Source organism: Anolis carolinensis, unplaced genomic scaffold (genome assembly GCF_035594765.1).
Source record: "Anolis carolinensis isolate JA03-04 unplaced genomic scaffold, rAnoCar3.1.pri scaffold_8, whole genome shotgun sequence".
NCBI lineage: Eukaryota > Metazoa > Chordata > Lepidosauria > Squamata > Dactyloidae > Anolis > Anolis carolinensis.
The window spans coordinates 23,563,014-23,580,600 of NW_026943819.1; the positions used below are offsets into that span (position 1 = coordinate 23,563,014).

Below are 17,587 nucleotides of genomic sequence, written 5' to 3' on the forward strand. Positions count from 1 at the left end.
ATAACTACTAAAATAATGTATAAATATTAAAATAAATATAGCGTCCCTACTTTGCACTTATTGAGGGTGGTCCTGGAACCTAACCCCAGCGATAAGTGAGGGAACACTGTATTGTACATGCACAATAGGTCCCATTCTAGTACAAGTATTTCACAGTGCTGTTGTTCTCTATGGGTATTGTCATTGTATCTCCACCGCCACCTATTTATATTGTGCTTGACAATGAGTATCTCAGAGAGAACAAATAGATCTCCTCAACTAATGCCTGAGCAGCCATGCCTTGGAGGACGTCCCTGCCTGTCTGTATCTATGTCCATGCAAGACTCGCCAGATGGTCTTTTCATTCCTCCCTCTCTGCTTTGGAGAGAAAAGCAAATTGAAAAAGCTGGTGTGGATCCAGCCAAACGACGAGGCCTCTCTGCAGTTTTGAGCACAGCTTGTAGCCTTTCTGTGCCAGAGGACCTGGCAAAACAGGAAGGCTTTGGCAAAATCTGAGAGCCTTGTGTGCATTTTTATGAAGTGCCACAGGTCTGAAAAGCAGCCCGCGGCCTTTCCAAGCCACCTGCCAGGGAACCTGCCCATGCAGCTGGGCTGCAGCCGGGCTCCTTCCCAAGGCACCTGTTCCCATCATCCCCATGATTGCCGAGAACAGATGCCTGGAGCAGGTGACTCAGTCCGCAGCCGGCCAGGGCCAGCTGGGCAGCAGATTTGGGCTTTGCCGTCCCTCCCTTTTGGTAAATCATTATGATCAGTGGGCACAAACCACTTTAACTTGCTGTACTTTTGTGATGGGCCCCTTGGCTACTCTCTTTTATGGACTTATTTTAAATGGTTTTAATACTGTGCATAATGTAATTGCATCTTAATAACTTTTAATATTATTTTTTCTTATGTCTTTATGCTCTTTAGCATCCCAAATTTGGGAAGAGTCAGGAAAGAAATGACTAAATAAATAACCACCACCACCAAAGCTGCCACCACCACCAAAGCCAGAATGGCATAGTGGTTTGGGCATTGCACTACAACTCTGAAAACCAGGGTTTGATTTCCAACTTAGCCATAGAAATCTATTGGGTGGCCTTGGGAGAGACGCACATTATCAGCTCCAGAAAAACCAATGGTAGGGTTACTTCTGTGTCTCCAAAATCGGAAATTTCTTGAAAATACATAACAACAGCTACCGCACTGTAGTTTGAAGCCATTAGTGAGTGTGACTTTAGGGTTGGATGGATTATAGATCTCATTGAGGTTTCTTTTATCCCTTTCTTCTATTTGGTTATTTTATCTGGTTCCCAATCAGTCCAAAATGATAAAACAAGCAAAGTGTGGCTTGCAGACCTTGAAACCCCTTAAGTGTCCTGCAGGAAACTCTTCCCAAAGACCACCTGAATCTTATTTTGGGGGTATTTACTTCCCTACAGTTGACTTCCCTAGCTCTTCAGCATCTCCCAGAGTTTTCCATGACCCACAATGCAGGCGCAAGAAGGAAAAATGGCCCCCGTCCCGTTTTTCATTCCCCATCCCTTTGAAAAGCCTTCATTTGAGTGGTCTCTACAAAACAAAGATTTGGTAGATTACTTAAGCCACAGCTGGCATCCTGTTAGTGCCATGCACATGTGTAAGCGCAGCTTATGCACATGCATATGACTCTTTTTGGATGCTGAGCAGGGGACTATTCCTTCATTCTCATGCTCCATCCCATAACTAAATCTCAGGAACTTGTCAAGGCCTGTGAGGAGCTGCTGCTGCCTTTCACTAGTGAGAATGGAAAGGAAGAACCACCAATTCAGACCATGAAAACGCAGCCGCTCTGGGCTCCTGGAGGAAAGAAAAGAATGGCCCACTCCACCCGTGAGCACATACTTATGCTCCCCTGAGCTGAATCCTTCTGCTATTTCATTATCCAAATTGCCTTCCTCTTCTCTCCACCCATCACTAGCAAGTAACAATTGCAACCCCTCCTAGGACTTGACAGCTACAAATGGAGGCCTATACTCCAATATGGCATCTCCATCTCATTTTCCAGGTAAACCTGCCTATGGTTGCCTTGTATCAAACCCTTGCTTTCTTCCTCTGAATATATGTTCTTCTTGGGATCAAAAGGATAGAAGGGGGAAACATCTGTAAAATCCCAACACCAGATCGGCTGCTCTGCCGTTGCTATGGGTGTTGGCACCTCCAAAACACCTGGAGGGCCTCAGCTGGGTCTTCCAACAACCGCAAGCCAAGAGTGTCAGTGCTTTTGTTAGTGTTCAGCGCTCCTGGCTTCTGAGCCATGCCAGATGTAACCTGTCAGCCCTCACAGCCAGATTCTTTCTTCTTTTATTAGAGGAGCTATAACGTTTTGGGGTAAGGAGGGATTCTTGCCCACTAAGTATGAGAACAGCTGTCTGGCTGCCCTCCTTCCAGCTGAGCTGTGTTCCAGGCAGGCTGTGTTACTCACACTGGCAGCTCTGCGGTGTGCGGTGGCCAGCGATGTGTCTGTCAGGAGAGGGAATGTCCCTTTATGAAATGTTACAAGAGGGAGAGCCTTCCTTCCGTTAGCTCAGATATGAATGCTTTGGTGGTAAATGACCCATGGCCTTTCAGTATTTGCTCTTACCTAGCTCTCCACGTTTGCAGGTTTCACTTTTGCAGATGTAACTATTTGCAGAATTGATTATTGTTGGGAATCACCCTGGACTACTCAAGTCTAGATGTAGTTAGATAAATGATAAGAGTTAGATTGAGGGAATCCTTTGCCTGTTTCCAAAGCATGCCTAGACAGGCTTTACTGTGTTTCACCCTATCCTGTTCACGTCACATCCCTTACTTTGAAGTTAGAAGAAATGTGAATCTTTAAGGACACTAACTTCCCATTGGTCAGAATGTCTTTTATGGCCCCAACAAACTGGACCATGAAGTTGGAACCATTTTGGTTCTCTCTTCTTCCTTTGTTCTCCTAACTAACAAGAAGCATCTCACCATCTCTCCTGGCAAGATGTAACTATTCAGATGTTTGTTATTTTTCCTTTCTTATTTTTCCTTAGAAACCAGTCTAGAGTAGACTAGACAGCTCCCAAGCCTTTCTATTTACAATGGAGTTCTTTTTACTGGAATAAATACTTTTTGAACTTTTATTGAGACTCTGCTGTCGATTGCAATCCTAAATGGTCAAAGGCTTCTCTTACTCGCCCCGTGTAAGTAACTGCTGCATTTGAAAGCTTTGCTTTTGCTACTCTGCTGATTTTTGGTGGAATCTCCCCCAGAGAGGTTTAAATTGAGTCTAACCGCTCAGAGATTACCACAACAATTAATACATTCTCTCTAGGAATCTCTCAGTCCTCCAGCATGGCGTTATAGTCAACATCTACCATAGATTTGTACTAGAGGTTTTAGAAATTCCCAGAGAGTACACTTCTCTAAGCATGGTTCTTTGGTCATGTTTGGAAGAGGTGCACCATATACTTGTGTTGAAGGAACTAAGGATTCCTAGAGTGGTGTTTTAGTTGGGGGGTTTTCCCACTTTTTTGGGAGCCCTGTACTCCGAATACCAGCAAATGTGGAGAGTTGACTGCATTTCTGCAGGACATTGGTATCAGCCAGAACAGAAGCAAGAACAAGTGGTAGAAGGAAGTCTTGCTGTATAAAAAACACACAGAAAGAGGTGTGGTTGGGGAAGTGCTAATCCTTAGATTGCAGGATAAAACAAGTTTGCTGTATTAACAGCCCCCTATACACACATCTTGTGTTATTTTAGGAGATAAGCCTAAAGCAAACACTGTTAAAATACATTAGATGCTTATCTAGCAGAGGACAAATATCCTTTCATGGCAATCTTTGATCTCTTTAAGATAAGGACAGAATGGAGAGTCTGAGAAAAGCATTCCTAGCTTCCTTTTACAGAAGCTATGTTTCCTCACCTTCAAAAAGAACCCATCCGTCCTTTCATTTCAGAAATGAAATTTTCTAGTGATCCATTTTAAAGGATGAAGGGTCCGTCACGCATCCTCTCCTTCGTATGGATGGAAGAGATATTTAAAATATTCATAAAACTATGAAAACCTGATTTTCCATTCTTCAGTATCCGAATGCATCTCCCTTTATGAGCCAAGATCACCTGGGGAGGTCCTGCTCTCAGTCCCGCAACTGCCACAAGTGAGATTGGCGAGGATGAGAGACAGGGCCTTTTCGATGGTGGCCCCTCGGCTAAGGAACTCCCTCCCCAGTGAGATTAGATTGCCCCCCTCCCGCCTGGTGTTTAGAAAACAACTAAAAACTTGTTTATGTAAACAAGCATACAATAGCTACAATAGCTACAATAGCGTAGCAGATGAATGACAACATTGGGATCGATGCAGTGTCTAATGTCCATATTCATGGTTGATGTTTTGTAGTTTTAATGGCTTAATTTACAGTTAGGTGTTACTGTTTTAGATGTATGATGTACTGTTTTTATTATATGCGAGGCACTGAATTTTTGCCATTTATTTGATGTGCACCACTATGAGTCCCCCCAAGGGTGAGAAAAGCAGTATATAAATGCAATAAATAAATAACAGCTCTTTATTTATATTCCGCCCTATCTCCCCAAGGGGACTCGGGTCGGATCACAGTACACATAGATGGCAAACATTCAATGGCATTTGGAAAGACAGACAGAAGAAAGATATGTTGTGTTGACGTCCATCTTCGGTGCCTTGGAGGTTGTGCTTGTATTCAGCCACTGCTGTTGCTCCATTCTCTATGACAAAGAGCCATCAGGACTTCCTCCTTTCTTTTGATCACTGACATTGCTGGTCTTTTTCTTTTTTTATGATGTCATAAAATACCTCCCCCACTTAATTCGTGGTACCTAATTTCTCTACTTACAGCTCTAAGCTGTTTTCAAACTGCTTAGGTAAACCGTGAGCAGGGCTTGACAGTTGGGTGCTCACCCCGACCAGGCTTCAAACTAGCTACCTTTCAGTTGGTAGATCTTATGACTGCTGGTGATTTACCAGCTGTGCTAAAGCCCAGCACAATAAATTCAGAAACCCTAACAAGAAGAATTCTGGACCGATTAGAATGTTTGCATTTTGGGACCGATTCTGTGCAAAATTCACACATAACTCTTATGTATAGAATGCAGAAATTCTGCACAAATTAGGTTTATCTTCCGGTTGTATAAAAAAGCAAGCAGAAGATTTTGTACTTGGGCATTTATGCTGTGCAGAATTCCATAGGATTGAATATTATAAAACGAATTCATTATTTTGACCTTCAGTAGCATGGTAGTGATGTATATTTACATACTGAAATTAATAAAAATTATTATCCCACAAAAGTTATAAATTAATGTTAAGACATTAGTCATTACTCAAATAAGTTCCTTATAGTATTTCCTCAATTACTAATTTGTTCCAAACCTATTTACATGTATATATTTTAAAATTTTATTATTTAATATATTTCTATGCTGCTTATAATATATGTAGTAAGCTATAGCACAAAGCAAGACGGGACTGGGTAAGAAGAGAAGGAGTATTAAATTCAATGCTTCAAATGTTTAAATTGTACTAAAATAGTTGACAGATTTTAAACATCGTTTTAAAATTATTAATGAGTTGTGAACAATGAATTCATTTTAATACATTCATTCCAAACACCGAGTTGCATAAAAGCCTTCCCTGTTACATCCCACTTTCCTTGGTTTTATAAAGCATTCCACTCGATGTTTGAACCAAATTTGATGAACTGACCTTTTGTTTCTTGGAAGCATATCTTGTTTCATCTGAAGAACTCTAGGAGTCTTTAAAAAAAACACTACGCACACACAAACAAGATGTTACCTCCATAAATGGGCATCAAATAGCAACACTTAATTAAAATGCAAGTTTCAGAACTGGTCAAATAAGAGGATGAGAGAGGTCATGCTATAAATATTTACGCCATTCTATGAAGGGCACTTCTTATAAAGTCAGTTCAGTGACTTTTGCATGATTCTTCAACAGGATGTAAACTTGTAATAGACTCTCTCGGATGGTGGGGTCATGACAGAGAAGGCACTGCTGCATCCTCCCTTCCAGAGTCTTATCTGGCTGGTTAAATGGAAGACAGGCCAAACATTAATGATCAGAACAGATAGTGAATTCTTTTTAAAGAATGTTTGCAATTAATTTCTCTTTTGCTCTTTTTAATGACTCTCCATTAGTGAGCTGTGAGCTGTGTTGAAGCATTTTGTGCCCAGAATCCAAGTTAAAAACACAAGGTTCGCTTTTTCCAATATAAGCTGAACCTAGTCTATATGGTGGGTGAGTGGGCTTATTCCTTCTCACAACACAGAGATGATCCCCAGGTGCCCCTTTGACCCAGGATTTTATTGTTGCTGCTTTTACTTGATTCTTCATGTGACTTGATCCTTTGATTTGCAATATGGACAAAGGGGAACTGTCCACATCAGGCAACCCCCTCCTCCTTCTTACTACTTGAAGCCACAATAAAATTAGTGTTTATTACAGTTGTGCGCTGATTCATTTTTAGCTGTTTCCTTCAACCAATCCAGCATCTTCAGTTTATTCGGGTACCCAAAATGGCAAAGGCTCACCCGTCATGGATTCCCCTCCGTAACAGAACCACCAGACAGCCAATCTCGGCTCCTCCACCCCTATTCGGCATCACAGTTTAATCTTTTTTATTCATCCCAGCAAAAAACAAAAACTCACATTCCCTGAAAACTACTACCACCTCTCCTCTAGAGTAAAATAAACCCAAAGCAGAAAGGAGAGTGAAGTGTGCCAAGAAAAAAGAGGGGTTTTTAAAGGAAGCCCAGGGGGGATATCTCCAGGAGATCATCACTCTTCCTTACTTGGAAGTGGGAAGCCTCCTTAAAACGCCTTGGAAAGAGTATGTGGCATGGTGCAGACCCGGGAGAGAAAGCGCACCTGCCTGCCTGCAGCACCTTTCCTCTAGAGTAGAAACAGCTTTAGGAAGCCTCCTTAAAGTGTGTGCGCCAGCCTGCAGCATCTCTCCTCTAGAATAGAAACAGTTTTAAGAAGCCTCCTTAAAATGCCTTGGAAAGAGTGTGTGGCGTGGTGCAGGCCTGGGAGAGAAAGCTGGTGTTTCTTCCTGCAGCACCTCTCCTCTAGAGTAAAAGGTAAAGGTAAAAGTTTCCCCTGACGTTAAGTCCAGTTGTGACCGACTCTGGGGGTTGGTGCTGGCGTTGTCCATAGACATCTCCAGGTCATGTGGCCAGCATGACTGCATGGAGCGCCATTACCTTCCCGCCGGAGCGGTACCTATTGATCTACTCACATTTACATGTTTTCGAACTGCTAGGTTGGCAGGAGCTGGGGCTAACAGCGGGCGCTCATTCCGCTCCCGGGATTTGAACCTGGGACCTTTTGGTCCGCAAGTTCAGCAGCTCAGCGCTTTAATGCACTGTGCCACCAGTAGAAACAGTAGAGTCGAGTAGAAACAGGATATAAGGACAAACAATGCCTAAAATGACAGGAAGGGGAGCCTGGAATTCCCTCCACACCCATAATGGGTCAGATAGAAAACAAATCTTTTAGCTTCCCAGATCAAAAGCAGATTTCTGTCCTCCCGATTCCGGGGGGCTTCCAAAAATGGATCAGGACTCCCACCAAAATCCGGAACACCAAAACGGATCACGGTTTACTCGGATTGCACAAGGTTATTGTTTATGCCAATCAGTCCCTGGTTGAGTATTCCATAATTAGGGTACCAAAGCTGAGAATGCCTTTTTCTTCATCTTCACACAGTCACTTTACTGGTGACACAACCCGCTGCCCCCTCCCCCCCCCCCCAAAAAAGCCCCAATTCTTAAGGAAAAGGCAACCTAAGGACCCATCTGGATCATAGAAAAGATACACCTGGGCCCAATATCAGAGAACCTGTGGTTCTGGATGATGTTGAACAAGAGCTCCCTCATTTTTAATGGCTGGGTGGCAGTCCAAAAACATCTCAAGGGCCACATGTCCCCCATCCATTCTTAATCTAGTCCATTATCTGGCTTTCTTGTGATCGCCATCCTTGACACAACTAGGAAGCTTACACAAGAGTTTATCCAGAAGATTCAGATATGCTCCATCTGATCCTAGAGACTCTTCATCTCCTGGCTGATGCCATCTTAAGGGGAGGGAAGGGGTGGGCTGGTCCCGGTCCAGAGGCATCCATTCCTTCTTCCAGATGTAAACTGGCAAAGTGGTTGTGAGCTTAGCTCTCCTCTCTCTCCGGGGTCAGGAAGGAGTGCAGCCCTGCTAAACAAACACTTCATCATATTGTCCTCCAGCCAGGGGTACAGAACACATTGTTCACGGTTTATACCATTGTAAAGTTTTACAGGGTAGGCGAGAGGAACATTTCCAGTAAAATGCTGAACTGCTTTTGCTCTATTCTTGGCGAAAGCTGGAGAAGGGCTCGGAGTGCTCCATATTTGCTGATTTATTGGTGGTTTCATTTTTTTTTTGCTTTCTCGTGCTTTCGCACTATTTAGCAACCCATTTATTGTATTTTTATGCATCGTATATGCGGCATTGAATATTGACATGTTGTGAGCCGCTCTGAGTCCTCCCCGGGGTGAGAGGAGCGGGTTATAAATATAGTAAATAAATAAATAATAAATAAACCCACTTGGCAAAGTTTTGTTTGCTTTGTGGGCTGATGCAGGGTCCAAGTTTCCCAGCACATAAAAGAGAAGCAAGAACAAGTATCAGGGAACTGACACCAGATGAGGTCTTCAAATCAAACTTTTGGAAGATGCTGAGCAGGTGAAATCACAAACTTTGTGCAAAAAGCAGCCATCTTTTGTCCGACTTGCAAAGTGCAGGCTCTGTTGCTATTTCATACACAACCAAAGGAGCCCCATCCAATCAAAATAGGAAAAAAATCTTCAATTTGCAGAAATATAAACATAGTTTGGAGGAAGTCATCACAATGGAGGGAAGCCCAAGAAGCATTGAGCATGCTTAGTGGCCACAAAAATGCCGAATGGAAAGGAGTATGACCGAATGACTGGAAAGACCACTCCATGCTATGTTTTGTTGCAGGACCTACTTGTTTAATGGGTTAGAAACCTTGTTAACCCAACTTTGTCCTTTGCTATTGCTGTTTTGAGTCTCCTTTGGGAGAGAAGAAGCGGAATATAAATACTAATACTAGAACAGGGCCTCTGCAGGTATCCAATAATGCCAAAATTTGTCTGCCTGTATTTTAGAATCATAGAATCATAGAATAGTAGAGTTGGAAGAGACCACATGGGCCATCCAGTCCAACCCCCTGCTAAGAAGCAGTCATAGTTGGTATTAAACCCAAACTCTTTTAGAAGCAATCTTATCCCTCCATCAGTGTCTGTTTCAAACCCAGACCCCCATTATGGCATGTTCAAGCTATGCATTTCCAAATGGGAAGCCAGCGCCCATTGCTTCTGCTTCCCCTTGCCCCGTCAGTCTCTTTTTTTATCTTGTCTGGTTCAAAACTGCTTGGGTCTGGCATGGCCAGTTTCGCTTTTGAAGTATAAGTCATGGCTCAGCAATGGGTGAGCTTTCTTTTTATATTTACAATCAAGTTATTTTTTGCTCCAAATCCCAGTGTGAAAATACTTTCTCAAGTGCCCCAAAATAACAACAACAAAAAAACCCTCATCAAGCATTGGGCACATCGCCGTATGTATTTTTAGCCTGTTTACTGTCTGTGCAATATGCCTATTGAAAACTAGTTGAGGTTTAAATAAGAGAGGTGGCAAGAGGTATCAACTTTGTCAATTGAAACCAATGCCCAGCAAAATATTCACCAAGAATCGCTCTTCTTTTCCCCCTCCTCCACCTTCTCCTTCTTCCTATTTTGTATTTCTTCTTCTTTTGTTTTTCTTCTTTTTCTTTTACCTGTAGGTGGTTAGAGGTCCAGGTGGACAATCTCACCTGCACTCAGCGCTGGGTGCAATACCTCAGGTTGCTCCAAGAGTCGATATGGCCTGGCGGCATCTTGCCGTTGGTTCCCAAGCCGCTCAGGACAGAAGAACAGAAGGCAGCAGCTGAAAGACAGGCCTTGCAGATCCTCATGGGAATCCTGCCTGGTGGGCATTTTCTTCTGGGTGCAGGTGGATCAAGAATATGACCATTGGCAACTGGTAGTTCCCATGTCAGTGTGCCAGTGTGTTTACCCTAAGTCTAGTCCAAACTCTAGAGGCAGTATCCAAAGTGCTGAACCCATTTTGGAGATTGGATTCGGTATCTTGGATAACTTACCTTAAAGTTCAGACTGTCTTGGGAGCAACAAGTTGCTGCTGAGTGCTAGCTTACCATGGTGTACACCTGGGATATGTTGGAAGATCTCAGGGCGATCAGAAACAGTTTTCTGACTTCCATACATTACACAAAATCTTGGTGTCTTGGTTTTTAGGCCTGTTCCTGGGGTTATTTGGGACACTGATTCAGAAAATTGCATTAAATAGACCACATCAGTTCTAGTTTCTTAGATATAATTATCATTATTTTCTATCGGTGAGCGGATAGCCACTGGTATATGGTGTATGTGCTATATCTCAAAAATTAGAGCTGATAGGGAAAACTGGTACAATTTTGGAATCTGCAGGTCAAATATACTCAGAAACAGATCTTAACATTAAAAGAAGCACCAAAATGACTGTTGGCCACTGATAATTGATCTTAACAACTTTATTGTTTTATTATTAAAGGGCTCAAAAAACACATTTACTACTACAACTTGGTCTGACATATGCTTCTAGTTCTCAAAATGCAAATTCTTGAGGACTAGAAACCTGGGTGATTTGTTTTTGGGAAAATGACAACAATTTTGATACTGTATTCCTGGAGCCCCTGGTGTCACAGTGGGTTAAACCCTTGTGCTGGCAGAACTGATGACTTGAAGGTGGGGTTGCTGACCTGAAGGTTGTTGGTTTGAATCCAACCCGGGGAGAGCACGGATGAGTTCCCTCTGTCAGCTCCAGCTCCATGCAGGGACATGAGAGAAGCCTCCCACAAGGATGGTAAAAACATCAAAACATCCAGATGTCCCCTAGGCAACATCCTTGCAGACGGCCAATTCTCTCACACCAGAAGTGACTTGCAGTTTCTCAATTGTATTACTATCCTAGCAGATAATGTTAGAGAGTGCTTCATCACCTATAAGGATTTTTATATTGCGCAAATCTGGTTTCTTATGCGTTTCAATGTGCTATTTTCTTTAAAACATTTCATCAGACATTTCAAGATTAGCATTGTTTCTCTCATCAAGAATCATATCTCTAGAGTGGAGAGCTGGGAGAGCTGGGCAATGCATTTTAATTTAAAGAAACGGTTTTGAGATCTATATTCTGAAAGTATGAGAGGTATTTGACTTCTGGCAATCATTTGTTCGGTTCTGAGCATATTTTTGGTAACTAAATACTGAAAACGCTTGCCATGCACACCTTGGATTATAGACGAAGAGTCAAATTATTTCTGGGAATTCACGCCAATCTCTAATGTCCACAGAATTAATTCTAGAAGTTCTTGGGACCAGTAAATGTCGACAAAGTTGGAGCCTAGTCCTGGAGTCCATGCAGCATCCCATCATAAACAGGTAACCTTGGCAACGTGGCCTCCTTACAGGCAAATAAAGATATACCGGTATGTAAGGTGGGTCGCTTAAGGAAGAAAACCTCAGGTTGGATCAAATTACTAGGCCTTGGGGATCTTCTGGAATGTAGTGCTTTAGCAATTGGATTTGCAGGGCCTGCAGGATAGAGCAATTCCTGCTCAGAGTTGTAACCATTCCATTTCCCCATTCTGTTCTCTTTAGGCTGTTTGTAGATCTCTCCCTTTCTTCTATATATATAAAAGAGTGATGGCATCAGGGCAGCGGACAAAACAACAAAACTACAGGCCCCCCAACTTCGAAGTTTGACAACACAACCCATCATTCACAGCTCTAGGTTGATACAACAAAAAGAAAAGAAAAATAAAGTCCTAATTACAGGGAGAGGAATAATAGTTTTTATCCAATTGCTGCCAGTTTGATGGCTAAGCTCCACCCACTTGGTCTCCTAGCAACCCACTCAGCCCAGGGCATAGGCAGAGTTAGGCCTCACTTAGGCCTCTTCCACAGATTATCTAATTTGCACTGGATTATATGGCAGTGTAGACTCAAGGCCCTTCCACATCTGTATAACCCATTTAGAATCTTATATTATCTGCTTTGAACTGGATTATCTTGACTCCACACTGCCATATAATCCACTTCAGTGTGCATACTAAACATAAAGACAACCATACAACAGACATTCAATACCACCACTACCTCAACAATTTCTCACCATCACCACCAGACAACGCCACAGCAACGTGTGGCCGGGCACAGCTAGTATTATATATATATTTAAAAAATGGGAGAATTTTTCTGCACACCTTTTTTCCACTGTAAACCCTATTGAGATCACAGTTTCATCCTTTGCATCTCCATCAGATTTTTAAAATCCTCTTTTTGTCCCCCTTTCTTTCAGGCACATGGTTTACTGCCTTGCAGACATTCTTCTGGAGTTTTTGATCACCGACTCCCAAACAAATGAACCCAGAACAACACCTGGAGCTCCTTCTGCCAGTGGAGTGTCCGAGAGAGTTGGCCTTTCATCACATTAGCTTGAACTGCTGTAGCTAGTCATCGAGACAAAAGGTGTCCGTGTGCCTAGAGTGCAACCTATAGGCATCAACCATTTCACAATAGAGCTAAAGTCTACTGAAGGAAGACAGAAATCTCTGAAAAATTGCTCAGTCTAAGATGGATGATCTCATAATATTCATTTCATAACTGGAGACAACTGCACCAATTCCTTGTTAAAAAATATCCTCAGTGAAGAAGATATTGCTTGATATCCCTGGATAGATGTGCTTTTACTCATTGTATGTCTTTTTAACTTAGATAAGCTGGTAGGGTTGGACACTCCAAGGCTACCTGTGTATGGGCATTCCATCTCGTGATCTCTACCTGTTCTTTCTTCCTTGCAAGACAGTTAAAGAATAAAAGATGAAATATTTATGAATAAATAAAGTGTTGTGACACTATCCTCCCAATTTATGTTGTCTCGTGAAGCACAGGACATCCCAAGTGAACATTTGATTGTTTTCTGAAGTTGGTGAAATCAACAGAAGTCAATGGTTGTGTAAGACAGTGGGGTTACCCACATCAGAGGTTGCACCAGCTTGCTTAAATAATTTCTGTTTCATATGTGGCAGTCTTGGAGGTCAACGAGGTTTGGCAGAGACTTTGAGCCACTTTGTGGACACAGAATCATAGAGTTGGAAGAGATCTCGTGGGCCATCCAGTCCAATCCCCTGCCAAGAAACAGAAAAATCGCTTTTAAAGCACCCCCAACAGATGGCCATCCAGCCTCTGCTTAAAAGCCTCCAAAGAAGGAGCCTCCACCATACTCTGGGGCAGAGAGTTCCACTGCTGAACAGCACTCTCACACAGGAAGTTCTTCCAAATGTTTCGGTGGAATCTCCTTTCCTGTAATTTGAAGCCATTTTTCTGCGTCCTAGTTTCCAGGGCAGCAAAAATGGGACCCTACTGGCCATTCTTTCAGCTCCTTTTTCTGTGAGATTATTTGTAGAACAAGGAGAAGCATGAGACCCAATTGAATGGGTTAATGCCTTGTTTTATAAAACTATAAACGTGGGGTGGGGGACAGTGGCACCATTCCTCTCTTTTTTAAAAAAGTTTTTATTGAAGTTTAACAGTTGTGAATAAAATCAAAGGGAAAGGGGGAGAAAAGTATGTGGTGGGAAAAAGAAAAAGAAGAAAAAAAAATTTTTAAAGGAGGTAGGGGGTGGGCCAGGAAGGGTGATAAGAGGTGAAGTTTTGTACTTCCAATCTTCTTTGCAATCTGTTAAAAAAATTCATAGAGTCCATTTTAAATTCTGTTTTCGCCCATTCCTTCTTTCCCATTCTTTATCCTTTATTCTAGGACTTTCTTTCCTTATCCTTCCTTTCTGCTTATTCCTAGCTTGTATCCTTCCTTTTCCTTTACATTTTCATATATTCTTTAAAAGGTCTCCAGTCTGTAGTTTGTGTGTATCTTCCTGTGTTTTTTTCAAGTAAATATGTTAACCTGTCCATGTCCATAATTTCAGTTACTTTGTCTAGCCAGTCGTCTTTAGTTGGGATTTCTCCTTGTTTTAATAGTTTGGCGTATACCATTCTAGCAGCCATAGTTAAATAAACAAATAGGATATCTTTATTTCTGTCCCATTGCTCTTCTTCCTCGATCATACTTTATTTACTTTATTTATTGGACTTGTATACCGCTACTCCCAGTTTGGCTCGGAGCGGTTTACAGAAATAGATTAAAACAATACACTTAGCTTTGAAATAACAATAAAAAACAACAATAAAAACAACAATAAAAACAGACATAGCCCCGAGTTTTTCACCCATCGAAAGCTTGTCAGAAGAGCAAGGTTTTGCAGGCTTTCCGAAAGGCAAGTAGGTCTCAGATAGTTCGAGTTTCAACTGGCAAGGCATTCCATAAATGAGGGGCTTAACAAAAAATATTCTTGTTTTAATTGTATTTTAACTTTAATGATCTGTTGACAAGTTGCATGGACCATTTTCCAGTAGTTAGCCACTTTGTTGCATGTCCACCATGCGTGGTAGAACGTACCTTCTTGTTCACCACACTTCCAGCATTTGGTTTGTGGGCTTTTATACATTAACCCTAATTTTTGTGGAGTCATGTACCACCGGTACATCATTTTATACCAATTCTCCTTTAAGTCTGTTGCATTGGTATATTTTAATTTTACATTCCACATAAGTTCCCAATTTTCCAGTTTTATGTCCCTACCAAAATTAGATGCCCATTCCGTCATACAATTTTTTCACCATTCCTCTTTTAATGGTTTCTTTTACTTCACAATGAAGGGCCACTACAGGACAAGAATGTAAACAGATAAGATGTTCATGGACCTGGTGGCCATCATTCTCCCCCACACTTCCACCATTGGGTCCCACTGTTCATATGATTGCTAACTGTGTGGATGTTTTCACGTCTAATTTGGCATCAAAATGTCTTGACGTATAACTAGAGAGGCGAAGGAGGTACCCTATATACTCATGTATATACAGGGGCCGGGCTATGGCGCAGCTGGCTAGTAACCAGCTGCTATAAATCACTACTGACCGAGAGGTCATGAGTTCGAAGCCCGGGTCGGGTTAAGCCTCTGACCATAAAAAAATAAAATTAAAAAAAATAGCCCCGGCTTGCTGTTGACCTAGCAGCCCCGAAAGACAGTTGCATCTGTCAAGTAGGGAAAATTTAGGGATGCTTAAATTTAACTAATTAATTAATTTAATTAATTAGTTAATTTAGGCTAATTTAACTAATCTACAACACCATAAAACTGCTCACGAGGAAAAGAAGAGGAAGAACAGCCACCAATGGATGGTGAAGCAACAGCTCCCCCTGTGGCCGGAATCGTGAAGCTGGAAAGATGTTAAAAAATGCCTCTGTGTCTGTCTAAAACTGAATGTTGTTTGTCTGTTGGCATTGAATGTTTGCCATATATGTGTTCACTGTAATCCGCCCTGAGTCCCCTTCGGGGTGAGAAGGGCGGAATATAAATACTGTAAATAAATAAATGTATACGTCAGGTTTGGGGGCCAAAATTATAGATTTCGATATGATCCATGAATAAGTCAAGGGTCATTCCATGGAGAGGGGAAAACAATGTTAACTTGGGGCCAGCCGTCTCCGGTCACCATCGCCAGAAGCAGCATCAGGACGAAGCAGGTAGAAGGGGTCAGTTCATCTCCAAACAACCTATTCCTTGCCTTTTGCTACTCTGCTCAGAAGAAGAGGATGGTTCCTTTTTTGATAAAGGTTACTAGACTCATACATGAGTATGTAGGGTATGCAGGAGAAGTACTCCCCAACATACTATGAGCACAAGCTGTTAAGGGCTTTAAAAGTCATAAATATTAGCTAGAAATGGGCGTAGGATCTAACAGGCAGCCAAGGCACAAGTAAATTGCTATCCAATGCCTGTTGATTGATAGGAGGCAGGCAGTTTTAAATAAAGTACATGGCAATATTCTACTCAATATGGGTGGCTGTGGCCAATTGGTAATAGGACCGGGTAGGTAGCATTGCTCAAGAGTAAATGCATGTCTTTCTTTCTTTTCCACATTTAAGCCAAGAATTAAAACAATATTAATTATTTTCAAATGTGGGGAAACCCTATACTGCAAAGTGCTTGGGTCATATATTATTCCAGATTAGACATGCCAGAGAAAGAACCCAGATGCTGTCGGAAATCCATTACCTACAACTAAAGCGAACATTTGCGCAACACATGATGTGGTGATAGTTACAAAAGCCAAGTTCCCTTCCCTAATATCCACCCCAGGCTAGACTGGGCCTTTTCCAGTGTCAACAACTCTAAGCTTAAGCACTTATCTTTGCACAGAATTCAGCATAATTAAGACCAGATCAAGCTGGGAGCTCTGCACCAAAGAGTAGGCTAGACATGCCATTGTTGTGTTTGTGAAGATGGAGAGATAGGTAGATAGATGACAGATAGATATATAACAGATTGTGTATAGGTCTATTGAGATTTCCTGTCAAGTTCTGGACACTTAACACTTATAAATAATATAATAAAATAAATGCATATGCTTATAAATAATAATATAATTTAATTTGACCACCATTTTTTCCTTAATACAGCAATATCTCAACTGGATATTCCATTTCCAATGTCTACAAGACTACCATGCTCTAGATCAGTGTTCTGGCCTACAACTTCCAGAAATCCCAGCCACTTTACCAGCTCTTAGGATTTCTGGAAGTTGAAGGTCAAAACATCTGGGAACCCACAGATTGAGAACCACCGGTCTAGATATAATGTTTACATAAGGTCATTGCATGGAACTTACATTTGTATCCTGATATTTCTTTAAGAAAGTGTAAAGGGTAAAGATATATCACTGAATACTAAAGTAAGGATTTCTATACTGTTGTATTTCAATGTATGATTGTGAAAAGTGGACAGTAAAGAAAGATGATAAAAAGTGATACTCTGAGCTTCTAAGGAAAATAATAAGTGGGACTTTGAAAAAAAATCAGGTCTGAACTCTTGCTAGAGGTCAAGACTGCTAAATTGTAGAATATTGTACTTCAGACATATCCTGAGAAGACAGGACTCACTAGAAAAGACAATAATGTTTGGAAAGGTAGAAGGTAGCAAGAAAAGAGGAAGACTGCATTCCAGATGGATTGATTCAGTCAAGAAAGCCAATAGCCCTCAGTCTACAAGACCAGAGCAGCGCTGTTTATGGCAGATTGACTTCGTGGTCTCTCATTTATAAGATCACCATAAGCCAAGTTTGATTTAATGGCAGTTAATGGCAACAACAATTCCTTCAGTGATCTTAGGATGACGTGCATGACACACACGGTGCGGTGGTCTTTCGGCAATCCATCGCCGTGGCCAGGTGCGCTGTTCCGCAAGCCTCAGGTTTTGAGTGTGTCCACCTGAGGGTAGGTGTCCGGGACAGTTTGGGGATTCTGCTGGTGTACCGTCCACCCCGCGACACAGCAGTCTCCCTCCCT

General features: G+C 41.9%; 1 protein-coding gene across 2 annotated transcripts in view; it reads left to right on the forward strand.

The window, feature by feature from the left end:
- Nucleotides 1-13,040, forward strand: part of snx19 (sorting nexin 19) — a 34,415-nt gene extending 21,375 nt beyond the window's left edge. Inside the window, exons 9-11 of one of the 2 annotated variants that reach the window (XM_003223152.4) lie at nucleotides 9,870-10,054; nucleotides 11,475-11,562; nucleotides 12,482-13,040. In XM_003223152.4, the coding sequence (XP_003223200.3) occupies nucleotides 9,870-10,054; nucleotides 11,475-11,562; nucleotides 12,482-12,617 (409 nt within the window). In that variant the 3' untranslated portion in view covers nucleotides 12,618-13,040. Of the gene's footprint in view, nucleotides 1-9,869; nucleotides 10,120-11,474; nucleotides 11,563-12,481 lie in introns of those variants that run through there. The other variant, XM_062961410.1, reaches the window with a different exon arrangement.
- Nucleotides 13,041-17,587: the final 4,547 nt, after the last annotated feature.